Source organism: Myxocyprinus asiaticus, chromosome 37 (assembly GCF_019703515.2).
Source record: "Myxocyprinus asiaticus isolate MX2 ecotype Aquarium Trade chromosome 37, UBuf_Myxa_2, whole genome shotgun sequence".
Lineage (NCBI taxonomy): Eukaryota > Metazoa > Chordata > Actinopteri > Cypriniformes > Catostomidae > Myxocyprinus > Myxocyprinus asiaticus.
The window spans coordinates 38919436-38939495 of record NC_059380.1 but is presented as its reverse complement, the minus strand read 5'-3'; the positions used below and the strand labels follow the sequence as shown (position 1 = coordinate 38939495).

General features: G+C 35.7%; 1 protein-coding gene across 6 annotated transcripts in view; it reads right to left on the bottom strand.

Annotated features, from left to right (window-relative positions):
* LOC127427857 (CSC1-like protein 2) overlaps positions 1-20060 on the bottom strand; it is a 75046-nt gene that overhangs the window by 10808 nt on the left and 44178 nt on the right. For all 6 annotated transcript variants that reach the window (XM_051675712.1, XM_051675713.1, XM_051675711.1 and 3 more), the window contains 15 exons: positions 19177-19214; positions 17572-17714; positions 14849-14900; positions 14595-14703; positions 14130-14200; positions 13292-13372; positions 11832-11955; positions 9843-9976; positions 9329-9466; positions 6218-6371; positions 5086-5192; positions 4801-4887; positions 4343-4408; positions 2187-2349; positions 692-797 (listed from right to left, as the gene is read on the bottom strand). In XM_051675712.1, coding sequence (XP_051531672.1) covers positions 692-797; positions 2187-2349; positions 4343-4408; positions 4801-4887; positions 5086-5192; positions 6218-6371; positions 9329-9466; positions 9843-9976; positions 11832-11955; positions 13292-13372; positions 14130-14200; positions 14595-14703; positions 14849-14900; positions 17572-17714; positions 19177-19214 — 1573 coding nt within the window. The remainder of the gene's footprint in view (positions 1-691; positions 798-2186; positions 2350-4342; positions 4409-4800; positions 4888-5085; positions 5193-6217; positions 6372-9328; positions 9467-9842; positions 9977-11831; positions 11956-13291; positions 13373-14129; positions 14201-14594; positions 14704-14848; positions 14901-17571; positions 17715-19176; positions 19215-20060) is intronic.

Genomic DNA, 20060 nt, shown 5'->3' with positions numbered 1-20060 from the left:
ACTTCCACATTCTTCTTTTGTTTTTTGGTGATTTGCATTCTTCATGCATATCGCCACCTACTGGGCAGGGAGGATCATTTATAGTAAGAAAGGACTCAATAATGTACATGTTTCTCACCCACACCCATCATATCACTTCTGAAAACATGGATTAAACCACTGCAGTCTTAAGGATTACTTTTATGCTGCCTTTATGTACTTTTGGAGCTTCAAAGTTCTGGCCACCATTCACTTGCATTATATGGACCTACAGAGCTGAAATATTCTTCTAAAAATCTTTATTTGCGTTCTGCTGAAGAAAGAAAGTCACACATCTGGGATGGCATGAGGGTGAGTAAATGATGAGAGAATTTTCTATTTTGTGTGAACTATTAATTTAATGTTATGCAATTCTAAAACGTTGCCACAGACAATTTTTTTTTCCCTTTGGACTGATGATTTGTGCACAATAAGTATAAGGTCAATTTTCCCCACCCTGTTTTCTTGTTGGAGCGCCTGAGATATGCAAGCAGGCAGTTTATATTTATTCTAACACCCACACACAATCTCACACTAACACGACGCGTGGGCAGGTGCTCTCTGTCGCTGCAGCATGCTTTTGCCATTGTTAGAAACTGCATGGGGGGCGCTCTAGACACACTTTTACTTCCAAATTAGGCTTTTTCATTGTCATTCACACTGTCTGACTCACCAAATGGAACAATGATTGGGCAGGTGATGCTGTACGTCATAACGACAGTGAAAACGCACATCATCCAGGCGTAGGCAGCTCCGAATTGAAACTCAAAAGCTTGATGCTGCAGACACACACATAATGCAGTATAGATTTCACAAACACACGTAGACTTATATAACAGTCAGGTAACAAAATAAGGCCTATTTGTGGGTGAATCTCTCGAAACCTGTCAAGAACATGTCAATGTTATATTTCACTCCCAAAGTTAAAAGATGGAAATAAATGTTATATTTTTATTAAAGAATTATTATTAAAGAAAATAAAGCCCACTTTAAGAACTATTCAGATTTTTGCATTCTTGCATTATTTTCTTGACAATTAAGCACAGTTCCACCCAGTTCTCATTATTGTTATTCAAAAGACAACAATGATTTATTATTTAAATTGTAAAACATAAATACATCATAGAAGTAATTGCTGTACTGCCTTTATGCTGATTTCAATCTAAAGGGATAGTTCACCAATGAAAATTCTCTCATCATTTACTCACCCTCATGCCATCCCAGATGTGTATGACTTTCTTCTGCTGAACACAAATGACGATTTTTACAAGAATATCTCAGCTCTGTAGGTCCATATAATGCAAGTGAATGGTGATCAGAACTTCAAAGCTCTAAAAAGCACATAAAAGTAATCCATGCAACTCCATTTGGTTTAATCCATGTCTTCAAAAGAGATGCGATTGGTGTAGGTGAGAAACAGATCAATATTGAAGTCCTATTTTACTTTAAATCTCCACTTTTGACCAGCCCTGACAAGTAGGTGGCGATATGCACGGAAAATGCGAATCGCCAAAAAACAAAAGAAGAATGTAGAAGTGAAAGTGGAGATTTAGGGGAAAAAAACGGACTTAAATATTGATCTGTTTCTCACCCACATCGTTTTTTCATCATATCGCTTCAGAAGACATGGATTAAACCACTGGAGTCATATGGATTACTTTTATGCTGCATTTATGTGCTTTTTGGAGCCTGAAAGTTCTGGTCACCATTCACTTGCATTGTATGGACCTACAGAGCCGAGATATTCTTCTAAAAATCCTCATTTGCATTCAGCAGAAGAAAGAAAGTCATACACATTTTGGATGGCATAAGGGTGAGAACTTTTTATTGAGAATGATGAGAATTACAAACCTGCATAACAGTAATGAGAATGTTTTTTATTTTTTTCCATTATATTAATGGGGTGGGGGGTGTTCTTAATTGTCAAGAAATGCAGAAAATATATATATATATATATATTTTTTTTTTTATTTTTTTATTATTTTTTGTTTTTTTATGTTTCTACAAATTGCCTTAATTTTCTTAACACAAAGTATTTTTGTCTTTTGATTGAACGATGGCAATCAAGGACGGGCTTTATGAGATTCATCAGCATACTAACAGCATAAAAGAAGGATCAAGATAATGTAAATAATTTAAAAGGTCAGAGTGTGTGTGTCTCTTTGTACCCGCTTCACGTTGCGTCTCTCTGCGGCCGAGCGTGCCAGACACAGTCGGATCATGTACATGAGGAGACCTGGAATCCGCAGCAGGTCCATTGCGTTTCCGATGAATGCAGACGCAATGACGTAATTCACAAAAAATGCTCCATTATCAGGAAGGAAGACACACCTGAAATAACCAACATTATTTATTAACAATTAAATATGTTCACATTTCATAAAACCCAACTGTAAATATGTGCAAATGTACTGCAACAATTGGCAAACAGGAGCTTGAAACGATAGCAAAAATGAAAATTCTGACCTTAACTAACACTTTGCACATATTCAAACTTGGCGTGTCAAGTCACGTCAGATTTGACATCTTTGACAGCAAACGCCACTGGTGCTAGTGTGCCTCGGCAAGTTTGAATATGCAGAAATACATTTGAGATTTGAGAGCTGTAGCAAAGGGGAAAGATTTTCAGTGAATAATAGTTTCAATTTCGGACTGTTCTGTACACAAATCTATTGTATGGCTTTAGAAGACTTGGAATATAGCGCATAAGTCATGTGGACTACTTTAATGGTACCTTTTTTTGCAACTTTTGGAGCTTAACAGCTCCTGGTGAAAAAGTTGTATCATTAATTTCTGTTTTTGTGTTTAACAGAAGATATAAATATATATGTAGTACTGGTTTAGAACAACATTAGGATAGTAAATAAAGACAGAATTCAGATTTTTGGGTGCATTGTTCTTTTAACCCTTTTTTATTGTTCAGGTCATTTTTGACCTATTTGAATTTTGTATCTTTAATAAAAATGGTTTCTTTCATCTAAGAGGTATGAGGCTTGGTTACTTTTCCTACATTTGCCAGCTAAACACACAAAAAAATTGGACTGGATGGAATAAGGTAATGTGGTGGTGTGACAAAAAAAGTGACACTCATCTACCCTGTTTATACCTGGTATTAAGATGAGTTTCGTGTGATCCGATCATATGTGGTCCGATGAGACACATCAGTGTTTGCACCTGGTCACTCGTGATCGTATTTTGAGGGTATGGTCTCTAATTCATGACGACACACATCAATCACTTTGTCAGTGTGATACTGAATGATAATAAACCGCAAAAAAGTCAGAAAAGACAAAGAAAGCGCAAATAAAACCTAATGAAAGTATTAAAGGAGTTTCAGATGTTCATGCTTCTAATCTATGTTGATATCAAACACACTGAACAAGATCCGTGAAGTTCTCATGCTTTTGTATGCATTCAGTTTTTTACATTTCAGAGCGGACAGTTGTTTCCTTTTAAATCCGCTCGTAACAGGCAAAGTTTAACTCTTGTTTTAGTGCAGCAGTTGCTTGAGAGGTGAGGGGTGGTGTTTAGCTGCTGTCCGGGATGCATCAGGACGGATAAGCATTTACACTTCAAATGCAATGTTTAGACCTGTTTTTTTAGCGCTGACCACATGTGATAGGATCACCAAAACACATCTCAATACCAGGTGTAAATGGGGTCAACGTGTTCGGGGTCAAATTTGACACACCACAGAAAATTAACGGGTGAGACTATAAAACATAGCACATTTTATTGAATTTGTCAAATAAAATCAATAAATCAGCCACAATGCAGAGCACACACACAGAAATGAAAGGGTGAGACAATTCTGAGCGTGAGGGCACGCGCCCATGCACACACACATAGAACAAAGGCTAATTCTGAAAAACTCAGCTGAGCCTTCCACTGTGGGATCTCTGCAGCCATATACTGGTTATGATTGTCATGCGATTTCATGTCATTTTTATGTTTGTTTATTTTTTCAGCAGATGGCAGCAATCTGCCCCCATGCATGACACGTTCATATTTTCTTCATGAATGAACTTGAGAAATGTGGATCTTCACTGAAGTAATAGTAACATAAAATGTTCTTGTTTTATATGAAAATGAATGGTGTAATTTAGTAATTTAAAGGTAAAAAAAATACCTATGGTAAATAAAAGGTCTAAATACCATAAAATCCTCCCAAATATGAACAAATGTAGTGTTTCTACATTAATGAAGTTAGTGTTCTTAATCATGATTATGATTTCAGGTCAAATCTGACCCCAAACAAAACAAGTGATAGCCTGTACTGAACAATGCATAAGGGTTAAGCATTTTAAGAAAAATGTTGACTTACTCAAATCTGACTGTGGCATCGGCCAGGAATTTCTTGTCGAACAGCCATCGGAAGAACACATCCAGACTAAGACACAGACAAGTATTTTAGCATTATGGAACTTTCCATTTTGATTGAATCTTTATGATAATGTCAGAATCATATTACATATTAATATTATCTTTACATAAAACAGGCATCATTTAAAAGCACAGGCAAAAACAACAAACTAGATTCTGACATATTCTGGGGAAAATGTGGGTGGCGCTAACCCTAACCCCAAATACGAGCAATAGTAAAAGTGATGCTTGCTTTTGCGTACACCAACTGCAGCATCACTGACGGAATTTATCAGAGACAGCTTGAGGCAGCTACCCAAAATAGGCCCTCAGTGGTTACAAAGAAAGATTCAACACAAGAAAGATCAGTTATCATGCCAAAATGTTGACCATTTGTCTGAAATGGAGGCACACGAGTACCTGCTGAGGCCCAAAGAGGGAAGCAAGAGCACCATGAAGATGAGGAACGTGTAACACTTGTGCATGGTGGTCCGGTTCTCCCCCGACCTTACAAATACACACACACACACACACACACACATCCAGAAAAATCAGTAATCTCAGTTGTTAGAGAATCTACAGTAGAAGTGTCATAAGTACTGTAAAACGCATCAAACTGCAAAGCATTACAATCGGTTTAGCAGCCTCATGACTTTTTAGAGCAGTTATTTGATTCTGATAGGTTTTTTTTTGCTGGGTCAGTACCTGGTCCAGTGGGCTTCAAAAAAGGCAGAATAGTAGACGATGGTGGGCAACAGGGCAGAAAATGCCCACAGCAGCAGAGTGGGGAAAAACTGGGTGACTATGGGGTTCTGAAAATACATACATAATCATGTGTTAACTGCAAGTGCATTAAGTGTTTTAAGAGTTCATTAGAGGTTGACCGATATTGAATTTTAACCAACTAAGGTAGTGGAAAAAGCTGATTTTTTTTTAGAATTAAAAAAAAGGGGAAAAAAATTTCTTAGTGTTTCCTTCTTGTGATAGGCAGAGACTACAAAAGTCCAAATTGAATAAAATCTCAAATTCAGTATATTAAGCAACCAAAATCCCAATAATAACCATAAAAAAAAAAAACATTTAAAAAAAGATTTGGTGCATAACGCAGGCTTTTAACAATAAAAATAATAGAAATACACAAGGGACTCTTATTTTGAAATGTCTGCACTCCCAGACCCACACAAACAAATAAGAGAAACAAAACATGCACTCTTACAATCATCTACAACATTTTAAAATAAAACACTATAAAGTACAATGCACTACGTGTAAGCATTCGCCATATGAAGTTTATAGCTTAAATAATAACCAGATGACTTCTTTGATTATTATTCTCCAGATATGATCATTTGTAGATGCGATGTATGTACTGACAGGGCACGTTTCCATATACTTGCATTTTTCTGTGCATGCCCACGCTTCAAATTAGAACACTTAATGATCATCTAATCAAAACAACAAAATGTGCATTAAAGTGAGGATATACGTATATGTGGATGAATATTGTCAATAAAGACTTAAGACACATTAAGACACAGCAAATCACCATGAGATGTCAGTTATTGTTTATATTCCACTTCAACGCTGCCCATGGAGAAAAAGAAAATCTGTGAACTATTGTCGTTAATTTCTACCGATAACTGATAGTTCCAAAAGTAGCTATCGGCACCAGTTTATCAGCAAAACCGATATATATCGGTCGACCTCTAGATTTCATACTTACACATCCATTCTAGGTTGGGGGGTATCATGTCTTATTACACTACATTTTGGAATCCTCGATTCTGGCTGAAACTGATAATTCACACAAGTGTCTCAGAGCAGATGTCAGTCTTACGTTAAGGTACTCCACTGGTTTAGTGACGTTGAACTTGTCCATGGTGGAGATGATGATGGCTGGGGTGGTGAGGAAGAAGAGCAGGATGAAGAGGATGCAGTTAATGATGAAGCAGCGAAGCCACCAGGAAACTCCTCCCAAAGACAGATGCTCCCTGTGCTCACAGTTAAACAAAAATAACTTCAGCAAACATACAGTGTGATAAAAAAAGCATTTAATTCAAACACTGAGATGTGTCTGTAATGTACAGTGAAAGAGACACGCACACACTCAGCAGAAAGTGCGAAATCTCTTAGCTTAATAAGATATCGACTGCTCATGGGTAATTCCTCAAGATAATGAAGTAGGCAAAGGAACAGCTGACAGAGAAAGAGAGAGAGGCAGAGAGAGTGGCTATGTTTGGAATGGAAAAAAGAATACTGTTTACTAGTATACAGTATAATGTACATTAAGAAACAGTGTTCAAAACAATGTCCTTACCTTACCACGAGTCACTATAGTAAGCCTACAAAACATTTTTTTTTTGAGCTGTCGGGTCGGATTTGGCGTGATATCGCAGGCTTATGTCATTCGTCCTTACATCATTTCCGTAAACACAGAAAAGAAGTACCGGATGTCACATGTTCCGGGTGGGGAAACTACGCTGTTCAGTTCTGTGAGTCACTGTCACAAAGTTCAGGAGAGCATCACTGCAGTCTGGATGGATGTTTATCTCTTAAAAGTTTGGCAAAGTTCTTTACTTGTTATAAGGCTTGGATATGTTGTCTGGTAGGGTTGTTGAAGCTTATATTGCTTGTCATGCTCATTTGAATCGAAAAATACTCGTGTGTTAACCGATCACGTATCTACATTGTCCAGTGAAGTTACTGTAACAAGTTTACTAATATTCATGACTTTTGAGTATTTTATAACATTGCTTATTGTCCTTTTAGCAGATTGTCCATTTAAAAGTCTGTTTAAAAGTTCCCCATGAAATGTATAATCATCTCAAGTTGTTTAAAATTATTATTTTAATTTTTAAATTACATATTTCTGCATATTATTTTCATGTTTAATAAAGTATATTTTATCCCCACCATTATTAAATCCTCATTTAATGTTTTTAGTTTAGTATTATTGTTTGCATTGCATAGACGTACTATTGTAGTATTACAGTTTTACTTGCATTATCAACTGAGGCTGTACAATATAATCTAAAATAATAAAGTCTTCCATTGAACTCATATAAGCCATATCACGAGTTTCACTTCTTAAATTAATAAGTGTATACAATACAAACATTAATAGTAGATACAACTCTTGAATAATCATATTAAAATATACTGGTAACTGGTGGTGATTGAGGAGAGCACCCTGTTCTCTATGTAAAAGCTCCGAGTGTAGTGTCAGAAAAGCACTATAAGTGTTAAATTAATTTATTAAAAATATGTAAATACTAGCGTTGTTTCTCTTTATTAAAGCAAGTCATATTTTGATTTTAAACGTTTAATAGAATAACATATCAACATGAAAATAGAACAAATTACTCTGGCTTTGAATATCTCCGAGTCATGATCACAGGTAGCTCAAATCACGAGACTCAGAAGAGCATTGCTGAAACACAACTCACATAAAGTGTTCTTCCGCAAATTGCTTGCAATTTTAAGTTACAACCACAGATGTCGCTAGAGAGCACAAAGTTCCATAGTGCACCTTTAAATAGACAGTAACAGTATACAACAATAAACACTGTACAAAGTATGTAACGAAACAGTATACAATGATAAACATTTTAAACTGTAGTCAGGAATAAAGTACTGTTATTTTGCATTTTTAATTAAATGAGTCAAGAAAGACAGATAGAATGAACCATATATAGAGGTAGAATGAACAAACGCTACAATGAACAAATGGTAGAATGAACGAATGATAGATGGAACGAAAAAACAATAGATAGAATGACGAACAATTGAAAGAGGTATAGAACAAATGAACGAAAGATATATAGAACAAACTATAGAACCAAACGATAGATAAAATGAACCACAGTTATAACAAACAAAAGATAGAACAAATGAATGAACGAACGATCGATCGAACAAAAAGGTAGAACAAACAAAACAAACAAACGGTAGATCGAGTGGTACATGGAACGAATTAAAGATTGAATAATAGAATGAATAGCAGTCTGACAGACAGACAAACAGAGGTTAGATCGATTGATCGAACGAACGACAGATAGAACGAACAAACGATAGAACGAATGCTAGAACAAAAAAAATGGTAAAACGAATGATAAATGGAATAAACAAATGATAGACAGAACGAACAAACAATAAATAGAACGAACAAACGAAAGATAGATAGAAAGAGCAAACGATACATAGAATGAATCAACAATAGATATATAGAACAAACAAATGAATGAAAGTTATATAGAACAAACGAACAAAACAAAAAAATGGTAGAATGAATGATAAATGGTGTGAAAAAAAAACAATAGGTAGAACGAACAAATGATAAAAAGAATGAACAAACGATGATTAACGAATGAACAATAGATACATACAGTAGAACAAACGAATTAACGAACATTAGATAGAACAAACGAATGAACAAACAATAGATAGAACTAACGAACAATTAAAACGAAAAATAAAACAAACAAATGGTAGAACGAATGGTACATGGAATGAATGAAAGATCGAATAATAGAATTAACAACAGACAGACAACCGGTAAATAGATCGAATGAATGAAAGAACAATAGATAGAACAAACAAACAGAACATTGAATGAATAAAAGTTAGATAGAGTGAACAACAGACAGACATACAGTAGATAGATCGAACAAACAATAGAACAAATGAACAATAGATTAAACAAAAAAGATAGAACGAGCATACAATAGATAGAAAGATCAACAGACAGAAGAATGATAGATATGCTGTATCTAACGAACGGTAGATCGAACGAATGCACAACGATTAGAACGAAAGAATGAACAACAGACAGATAGATGGTAGATAGAATGAATGAAAGATCGAACGAACGAACAGTAGATAAAAAAAAATGAAACATAGATCAAACAAACAATGACAGAATGATCAACAGACAGCCAGATTTCCTCACCAGCGCACGTTTTGGGGGTCTGGTGCATAGCTGACGCTCCAGTTATAGATGTGAAGACTATCACTGAACTGAGATGAACGTGGCTCCTGACGACAGTTACATCCCTGACACTGACACGCGTTAAAATCCTTCAGTATGCTACACAGAGAGAGAAATAGAAATCCATTATTACAGACCACTACAATGCTTTTCAAGTAAATTGTCATGCCACACAATCACTCTAATTAATGAAGAATAAAAAAAGAACACATTGACAAATAGGGAGTATATTGGTTCCAAAACGTAGTTCCTGAATACCTAGGCAGCATTTTAAGGCATTCAAAATTAATCCAATGGCAGATGAGGTTTAGAAACAAGATTATAGTGTTGATATATATATATATATATTATCAATGTCCATTTTAGTTAGGATGCTGCCTAAGAAGGCTGCTGCCTATGTTGACAGTAAACTTAATAGGTTTTGGATCAGAGCTCATGTCCCATCATGAACAGAGGTCACATGTCTTATACTCACATTGCAGTCATGGCTTCATTCTGAAAGGTGACGAATGCCATGCCCAGCGGTTTAGTGTTCACTTTCTCTTTTTCCTTTCTGTATTCCTCTTTCAGTTTGGCCTCCAGTTTAGTGTAATAACTCACAGCCTCCTCCTGCAACAGTTAACAGACTTACCTCAACTACAAACCACAGCAGACAACCACACATCATGAGAAATAACCGCTCTGAAACCTGCCGTTTAATTACTTCCTCCCTGAAGAGCTTTCAGATCCTCGGAATGATTTTAACACATACCACAAATAATTCTATACAAATGATAAAACTAACACTCACAAAATACCAAATACAGTGATTCACTGGCAAGTATATAGTTTAAATCACAATGTAAGAATGATAGTCTGTATGGAGGACTAAGAGTGCCAAAAACAAACCTGCCATTTAATTACTTCCTCCTAGAAGTGCTTTCAGATCCTTGGAACCATTTTCACAAACACCACAAATGATTTTATGCAAATTATAAAATTGACACTCGCAAAACACTAAATGCAATGAATTTACTGAAAAATGTATGGCTTAAATCACAATGTTAGAATGATTGTCTGTATGGAGGACAAATAGCGCCAAAAAAAAAAAAAAACATGAAAAAGGAATAAATTATTAATAGTTTAGTTGAAAAATAAAAAATAATAAATTTAACAAATATATTGACCAATTTAAACATTTTCATTTAACTCATGTTTAAAAATGTAGTTTAATGTAACAATAATATATCCTTTAAGGGAAACTTTGCAATGGAAATTTTCCAAATCGAAGCATAACATGTAAATAATAAATTATTGATCATTTATTGTATTAAATACGTCTAATTATTATAAAATACAACTATATATATATATATATATATATATATATATATATATATATATATATATATATATATATATATATATATATTTATTATACTAAATAATAATATATATTCTAATTATATAAAATATTAGATTTACTGTACATATACATTGCATACCACACACACTGCACACAACCTTTCCAACATTTTGGAATCATTAAAAAAGATCTGTTGTTGAAAGAAATTGACCCTTTGCTAAGCTCCGCCACCCTTGGTTACCGTTTCTCACTCATAACACACTAACTATGATGCTGTGAACTCTTTATTTACTATCCCATCTACTATGACCTGAATCAATACATAAACGAATTAACGGCCAGTTATTAGCTTTAATTTACATTGGAGCAAATGCATTAATTTTATTTAAAAGAAATGTATTTAAAGATTTAAAAAACACTGCATGTATCCTCTCTGGTTACCTCGTGTCACTATTACATTTTTTTTTTGATAATTTCTAATAAACTTCAGCTTAAAACTACCCAAACACACATAACTTCCATAGATTCTGATTGGAAAAAGGCAAACGCTGGTCAGAGAAATGGTGCACGGCAACAGGTGCTAAGAAAGGATTGGTCAGAAACACCTTTAAAGGGGCTTAGCAAAGGGTCAATTGATGCTTCTGTTCACCAAGGATGCATTAAATTAATCACAAAATACAAAACAAAAACATAAGCAATGTAGTAAATTATTATTATGGTTTAAAAAAAAAAAAAAAAAAAAGCTGTTTTATATTTTTATTCATTTCAAAAATTCAATTTTTGCCCATGATGGTAAAGTCCCATTTTCAGCAGTTATTTCTCCAATCTACCAAGAAAATACTGTATGACCTAATCCTTGAGAAATCATTCTAATGTGACAATTTGGTATATGTCAATCTGTAGCAAATGTTTTCCGTAAAACACTATTATATTATTATATTGACAACTGTACACCTGCAAAACAAATACTAGCATTTTCATTTTTATATTTTATATCTTTTGCAATTTGGACAAAAGAAATCTGAAATATCCCACATCTAACTTTGAATGGAACGCAGCACCACTACAATGCCTCAACCGGTGGCACTATGAGTATCGTAGTTTTTGTTATGTTCATACCTCTTCACATCCTGTAATGGCACAGCAGCACAGGTGACCGCAGGGCTTTGGGTTGATCATGGTGGGCATGTGTTCTTTAGCCATTAGATCCGTGAAAAACTTCATGCTGCGTTCAGTCTTTTTCCTTTAGGACACACATATGTTAGTTTTTCTATCATGGTGGGGACTTTCCATTGATTTCTATTATTTTTGAACTGATCTTTTTGATTCTTTAACCCTACCCCCACCCCTGAACCTAACCCATACACAAACCTCTTTGCATTTTCATCAAGACATTATTTAGTATGTTTATCAAGCCATTTTCCTAGTGGGGACCGTTGACTGCTCCCCACAATGCAGGTAAAACCTGAACCCCCACACACTTAAGCTCTACAGATCAATGGACTTTGCTCTCAGAGAGCAGAACCAATAGCCTGTTTAATGGATCAATAAGGCTTCAGAGAGCTCAGATCGGTGGGCAACGATACATTCAAAATGGCCGCCACTGGCCCATCTCTGAACCTTAAAAATAAAATTCAGCCCTTTGTGGTGTGCAAATTATACAGTATCATTCAGGAGAGCTGACTTAAAGGAATTTCTATAGGTAAATTTCATGTCGAGGTGCATCTCGTGCAACCCGAATTGCCTTTTGCTACTCCTAGCTGACGTTTGGCTGACTGTACTATCTTAGCAGTAATTTAAACAAAACACTAATGTTAGGGGTGCACAATATATATCGGTGGCCGATATCTTATTGGACAATAACTGGGAAAATCTAAATATTACTATTGCACAGACTATTTTGATATGGTTTAGGCGGAGAATCTCTGACTGCTTGCAGCATGTTACGTTGTCTTGGGGCTCGTTTTAATCATTATCATCTGCTTTAAGTAACAATATGCTGTTATCCTTATTTCTGTTAATTTGTTATACACTGTATATGTTACTAGCACTTCTGTGTTTTCACTTATTACCTTATGAAAGATAAACAGACCATATACCAAGATTTTAAATGACACCCATTTCATTTCAAGTGAGTAGTTTTTAATTAATTAGCTGGCAGCTCCAGTTTAAAAACACAAAATTATTGGTATCGGCCACAATGAGCTTTGAATTATCGGTTATCAGTATCAGCCCAGAAATTTCATATCTGTGCATCCCTAACTAATGTTTTTTTGTGATATACAGTACTTGTGATTTGAAAATCTACAGTAAAAGTGATAATGACAGAATATTTTTTTTTCGAGGTATCATCACAAGCAACTTACTGTTGCTATAGTTACCTCCTAAGTCAAGTGCAATTTCTGTTCAGAAGGTGAGAAGGTAAAAATATGTGCTCTGACTAACTTTTGTGGTGACTGAGAAATGTGAAAACCCTTTTAAATATACACATACACACACACACACACACACACACACACACACACTTATATGTAAAATAATACAGATAAAAGCTAAAAAAAAAAAACATTCATTTTTACCTCTCTGCGTTGAGCGCCATTAGTTTGGCCACATTGTAACAAACACGCGCCTCCAATACAATGCAGTTCTCGTAAGCCTGCCTGCGAGATAGAAATTAGCAAATTGACATCACACACTCAGAAAACATAAGAATGTGATTATAACACAACTAAAAAAAACATTATAATTGTTAATTTAATAATAAACATTAGCCATTCAGAAATAGAGCAAATAAGATTTGAGCATGAAGGTTTAAGCTGGTGTGTGTAATTTTTTCAATGTTAAAATTATTTCTCATATCCAATCTTTATAGCATGAATTTGGAACAGGGCTATCTGTTTGTACAACAAATGGAAAATTGAGAAGTTCTCTGGAACTGGTTTGAAAACAGTATTTATTTTTGCAATTGCATTTGGTGACACTAGTGGCACAGAAATTTCTCACTTCAGCTTTAGTCAATACAGTAAATTATTGGCTTAAAATTGAATATATTCCGGATTTTTGGTGTATGAAACAAGCTTCTCTCAGGTAAAATGTCATTAGACACTTCAGTCTATTCATAGTTGCTCCCCAGCGCCTCATCACAGTCATTTTTGGCAGCAACAGCCGCATGACTCGAATTTAAAACACTGATTTAGACAATTACCGCAGACGCTCACAGAATTCAGTTCTAGTATACGAGCTCCAGGGACCCAGAACATACACATCCGTGATGCTCACTGATGCATGTGATTTTAATTTTTCACTTAAGTATTTCATGATTTAGAGACAGCAGCTATTCTAGTGACCCACTTCGGATATCTTTTAAAAATCTGTTTAATTTTGCATGCATGGTGAAATAAAAAGGAGATATCTTACTCAAAGTGCTGTTTTATATGGCTCTCTTCTGCATACTTAGAAATGCCATTGATAAACAAAGTGCGTTTTACCTGGGGAAACAGAAAAAAACTTGTTATTGATGTTATGTATGCAAAGACGTTGCAGTGTGGTACAGAGCCTGTAATCAAGGTTAAACTCCTGGCACAGAAATTTAGGTCATCAGTATAGACAGACTTCATGCATATTTCATAAGCATCACTGTATGCAATGCTGGAGAATGTGCTGTGGACGTCACAAGAAGCCTTGAGATGGGATGCTTGTACATTATACATCTTTTTCCTCCGACACAGAAAAGGGATATTTCAGCCAAAAATTTCAATTCTGTCATCAACATTTTCGGATAATTTATCGCTTTAAAGTGATAGCTACAAAGACTAGATGGCAAAGTCGCATTTATGAGCAATGTGGATCTGAAGAGCTGTAGAAATGATACAGTGCATATACCAGATCATCTTCTTTGTAGTGCATCTTGGACGTGTGGCGTCGCATGCTGTAGACGGTGAGGAGCAGGTACATGAAGGCAAATGACGTGTGCAGCCACAAGAGGTTATTCCTGATGTACAAATAGAAAAAGGCATGTTTATTTGACATGGAATATTTAAAATACATCATTATCCCTTGATTAATGCAGCCACTTTCTGTACTGTATATGGGGAGGATTCTATAACAAAACAAACATGAGGAATAAAATATCTTACCCAGAATTCAGGTTTGCGATTGTTGTGCGTCCAAAGCTGTATGCATTGTTTTCTGATAAAAAAGAGAGATGATCCATTTTATTAGTAGTTTTAAAAGCGATTTAAATATAAAAACATAACTGGATAAGAGGTTGACCGATGTTGGATTTTGCTGATACTGATAACGAAGATGTTGGAATTTTAAAATCGATATAATGAATGTGTTAAAAAAACATTTCATAATGTATTTCATTAACAGTTGATCATCAGCAATCACTTGTCATAAATGTCTGATATTCATGTATTATTAAAACTTTTTTCCTTCTCTATAGGCAGTGTCTCTCCGAATCAACATGAACTCAATCAATAAACGTTCAATAATGTTTATGCCTCATATGCGTCCTTTCTATAATGTGTCCTTTTCTATAATGTCTCGTATTATTAATCATGCATTAGTCTATAAACAGTGACTGAGATTTAGCTCCGTTAAAATGCACTACATGTAAGCATTCACCAAATTAGGTTTTTGAATAGCATATAGCAGAGGTAGACGTTATAATATTTTTACCGATTAATCGGTTCCGATAGTTGCTTTTTGGAACTATTGGTATCGGCAAAAAACTATGGCGATTAAAATGGTCAAGAAGGGGGGCCTGGGTAACTCAGCGAGTGAATACGCTGACTACCACCCTTGGAGTCGCGAGTTCGAGTCCAGGGCATGCTGAGTGACTCCAGCCAGGTCTCCTAAGCAACCATTTGGCCCGGTTGCTAGAGAGGGTAGAGTCACATGGGGTAACCTCCTCATGGTTGCCATAATGTGGTTCTCGCTCTCAGTGGGGCGCGTGGCGAGTTGTGCGTAGATGCCATGGAGAATAGCGTGAAGCCTCCACACGTGCTACGTCTCCGCGGTAGCGCGCTCAACAAGCCACGTGATAAGATGTGTGGATTGACGGTCTCAGACGTGGAGGCAACTGAGATTCGTCCTTCGCCACCAAGATTGAGGCGAGTCACTACGCCACCACGAGGACTTACAGCGCATTGGGAATTGGGCATTCCAAATTTGGGAGAAAAAGGGGAGAAAAGGGGGAGAAAATAAATTTAAAAAAATGGTCAAGAAGGGTCCATTTCTTTCAATAACAAAAATGTCTTAGTGAATTTATGCACACGTCAGGAGGCACGATTAATTGCATACAAATTTTTAATGGGTTATTTTTTTATTTAATTAATCGCATTAATGTGTTAAATCAATAGTTAAAACTTTTTATTTTTCCATGATGTGGTTGCCATTTCCGTGGAATTGCCCAACATAGTATGAATTTGTAATGTTTTATCATATACAGTACTAAAGTGTAAAATGTCTTTTAAATTGCAAAAACAGAAGTGAAAAAAATGTTTAGAAGTACAAAATAACCTTTTTTTTCCCCTTATCAATGATCATGTTTCATTTTAAGTTATTTTTGTATATTTAAAAAAAATATATTTATGATCTAGTTATCTTTCATTGTTGGCTCACTTTAACAATTTGGCCTGTCATGTGTTCAACAGATCCAATCCATGTTCAATAGATGATTTATTGTTAGAACAGTAAAAAAAAAAAAAAAAAGCTTTTGTACCTCTTTGTATATTTTAAAGCATAAATCCCAAGTAAAATGTGATCTGATGACAAAAAGTGTGTGGCAAAACATTGGTATCTGTATTGGTATCGGCCTACGTTTTTTTTTTTTTTAAGATCGGTATTGGCCAAAAATGTTATAGCGGTGCATCCCTAAAATTTTATTTTATAGAAGAAAATACAGTAGAGAAACAGATATAGGGTTGGGCGGTGTGACCAAAATAAATCAGTATGAATGCATTTATATTATGGTAAAGGTTTATCACTTTTTAATGAGAGCAGATACTGTATAATTCAAACCAATAATGTATAATAAATAACCATGTAATAATGACAAATTGATTGCTTTTTAAATAAAAGGATGTTCATCTAATCTGATTATTTTCTCTATTTATTTGGAAACTAATGGATGCAAACCAAAAGGTATGATTATTCTTGAACGATAAGTCTGGCATCAGTGCACATATAAGGCTTCACATAATAACACTTGAGATAAAAACAAGACTTAACAGTCATACATCTAAAAAATATTTGGATAAGTGCTTGAACTGTACTTATTTAGCAACACAAGAGTAAACTGGACATAGCAACTCTCTCTTTGTCTCTTTCCACAATGTTTTTGTCTCAGTGAAGGACACTCCTTCAAAAGCTACTTCTTTCAGTTTACCACTTTTCACTAATTTCCCTGCATTTCCCCTCAAACGCTCACTCATTCCCTATGTTTTTCTGTAACAAGCATCCAATTACCCGAACCAGAGATAAAAGTTCAATCTCATTATGCGAGCAGTGCGCTATGGATTAACCCACACTGATAATAATCAATAGGCGACCAAGCTAGAGGGCAGAGAGCGCATCACGGACGCCACAGACTCTAACGCTACTGTTAGTGCTGCTTCTAATATTGGACGAGAGGTCTTCTTTTACAGGGCAAAAAGAGAGAACTTTCAATGCATCTAGGTGTTCCAATTACAGTGAAACATGATGGAATATCTCTAAAAAAACGGACCTTCAACTCTTCTACTGATAGTCTTTACAGTAAAAGTTAAAGTACAAATGTAAAATTGCAAATTTACTCTTGCTCTAAAGACTAAAGTCACACAGTTGACCCCTGACCTCTGACCCCAAGACTCACCAAGCAGGTCACCCGAGAAGTTGACAGGCAGAACAATGCCCACCGACAGCACACCCACTACCACCAGCAGGCCTATGATGTGGCGCTGGAATGAGAGATAGTGAACGGCGTCTTCACCGCATTTCTCCCTGATCTCCTCATCTCTGCAGAGGAAGAGCATCATGTTAGCCATAATAAAGATAACCAAGGGAGTAGGTGCTACCGAAATCAGCATCAGTGCCCTTCAAACTTGCTAGAAAGAGATACAGAGTATGAAGTACACAGTATAGAGTATGTAGTATGGAGAACAGAGTATTGTGTGTGGAGCACAGAGTACATGTGAGATGCAGAATGTGGATTATGGAGTATGGCGTTTAAAGAATGAAACAGAGTCATACATTTAGTGTGGGGTAAAAAAGTAACACAGAGTATACAGTATGGAATATCCAGTATGGCATATAAAGTATGGACCATAGAGAAGAGAGTATAAAATACAAATTTTGGAGTATGGAATACAGAGCATAGAGTATGGACTATAGAGTGTGAATTATAGGGTATGGAGGAGACAATTTGAAGACAGTATGAAGAATAGAAAATGGATTGAGTACTGAGTACAGAATAAAGATGATAGAAAATGGGGTGCAGAGTATGCAATACGAAATATAGAGCATGAACTATACAGTATAGAGTACAGAGTGCAGATTATAGCACATGAAGTGCAGAGTATAAAGTATGGAGTATAGAGCACGGACTAGAATATTGTGTGGATTATAGAGTTTTGAGTAGATAAAGAATAAGAAGTATATATACACTGGTGAAATGAGAACAGAGTGCAGAGTAGGGAATACAGAGAATATACTATGGACAATGGAGTACATAGAATGAAGTACGGAGCAAAGAGTATGGAGTATACAGTAGAGTGGGGACTATAGAGTTCTGAGTTTGGAGCATACAGTATGGAGTATACAATATACAGTATGTATTATAACGTAAAGAGCATGGATTCCATTCCATACACAGTATGGAATCTAGAGTATACCGTATGGAGCATAGAGTATGAATTATACACTGTGGAGTAGAGAGTATACAGTATGAGGTGCATAGTATGGAGTACAGAATACAGAGTCCAAACTATACTGTACAGAGTACAGATTATACAGAGCCCAGATTATAGAGTATGAAGTTTAAAGAATATAGAGTACATACTAGAGTATAGTGTGGATTATACAGTGTTGAGTATAGTATAAAGAATGGATTACGAAGATTATGGAGTGTAATATGGACTATGGAGTGTACAGTATGAAGTATGGAGCACAAAGCATGGGGTATAGCGTGTGGACTATGGAGTAATGAGTATGGAGCAAAAAGTATGGAGTATACAGTACGTAGTATAAAGTATACATTTTGGTGTATAGATTATGGACTATAGAGTATACAGTATGGAGTAAAGTATGTGGACTATAGAGAACAGAGACTGTGGAGTATAGATTATAAAGTAGGGAGAATATAGTATGGAGAATACACTATGGGGTTTGGAGTATAAAGTATAGGTCCATCTCTGTGAATTCTGCTGTTCTGTGGTATTAATATGAACATCCAACTGTTTAAAGCCAAAGAGTCACTTACTTTATTCTGAATATAGCAGTTAACCAGGAACAGAAGCCCTGCAGAGACAAAAAAAAAAAAAAAAAGTGAATGCAAGATGCACACACGCACACACACGCACACACTTACAGTCTCTCTAATACACATATAATGAAGATAACACAATAATAAACAGACATACAGTATTACTGAATTTGTATTGGGATTTACTGAGCTTATAGCTCTCATCACTTAAATTTCATCCAGGTCTGTTGTTCATGAGAGTGAGAGGATGATTTCTCTGCCAGGATTAGAGGTGAATGCAGATGAAGATGGCCAGGAGATTATGGAGCTCAGAAATGATCTCTTAAGAGGCCTGGAAAACTGCCTTAGGAGGAGAGAATTCCCAGCCTTGATCCAAAAAAAAAAAAAAAAAAAAAAAAAAAACGACTATGCTAAAACACATTAAAGCAATAGTTAAAACCTGGGGTGACCTTTAATAACTTTTCTTTGAATTTTCTTTTTTGGGCGAACAACCCCTTTCTGCACAAAGGAAATGGGTTTCTCCTCAGGTGCAGTCTGTTAGCGGGCTAATCACACATTTACCACTAAATCGCTTTAAGACATCCCGACCTTTCAGTATGGGAGAAGAGAGAGAGAGTTTATTTTGAGGATTTGTTGAGTCAGTTTCTCTTAAAGCTTTGGCGGGACATTCAAGAACAGTGGAAGACAAAAAATGAGTACAAGAAATGCTGCTTCATCACCAGTGTGATTTAATATTAAAACATGTTTTATCCCCCTTTCTCCCCAATTTGGAATGCCCAATTCCCACTACTTATTAGGTCCTCATGGTGGCGCGGTTACTCTCCTCAATCTGGGTGGCGGAGGACAAGTCCGTTGAATCCATTTCTGAGACCATCAATCCA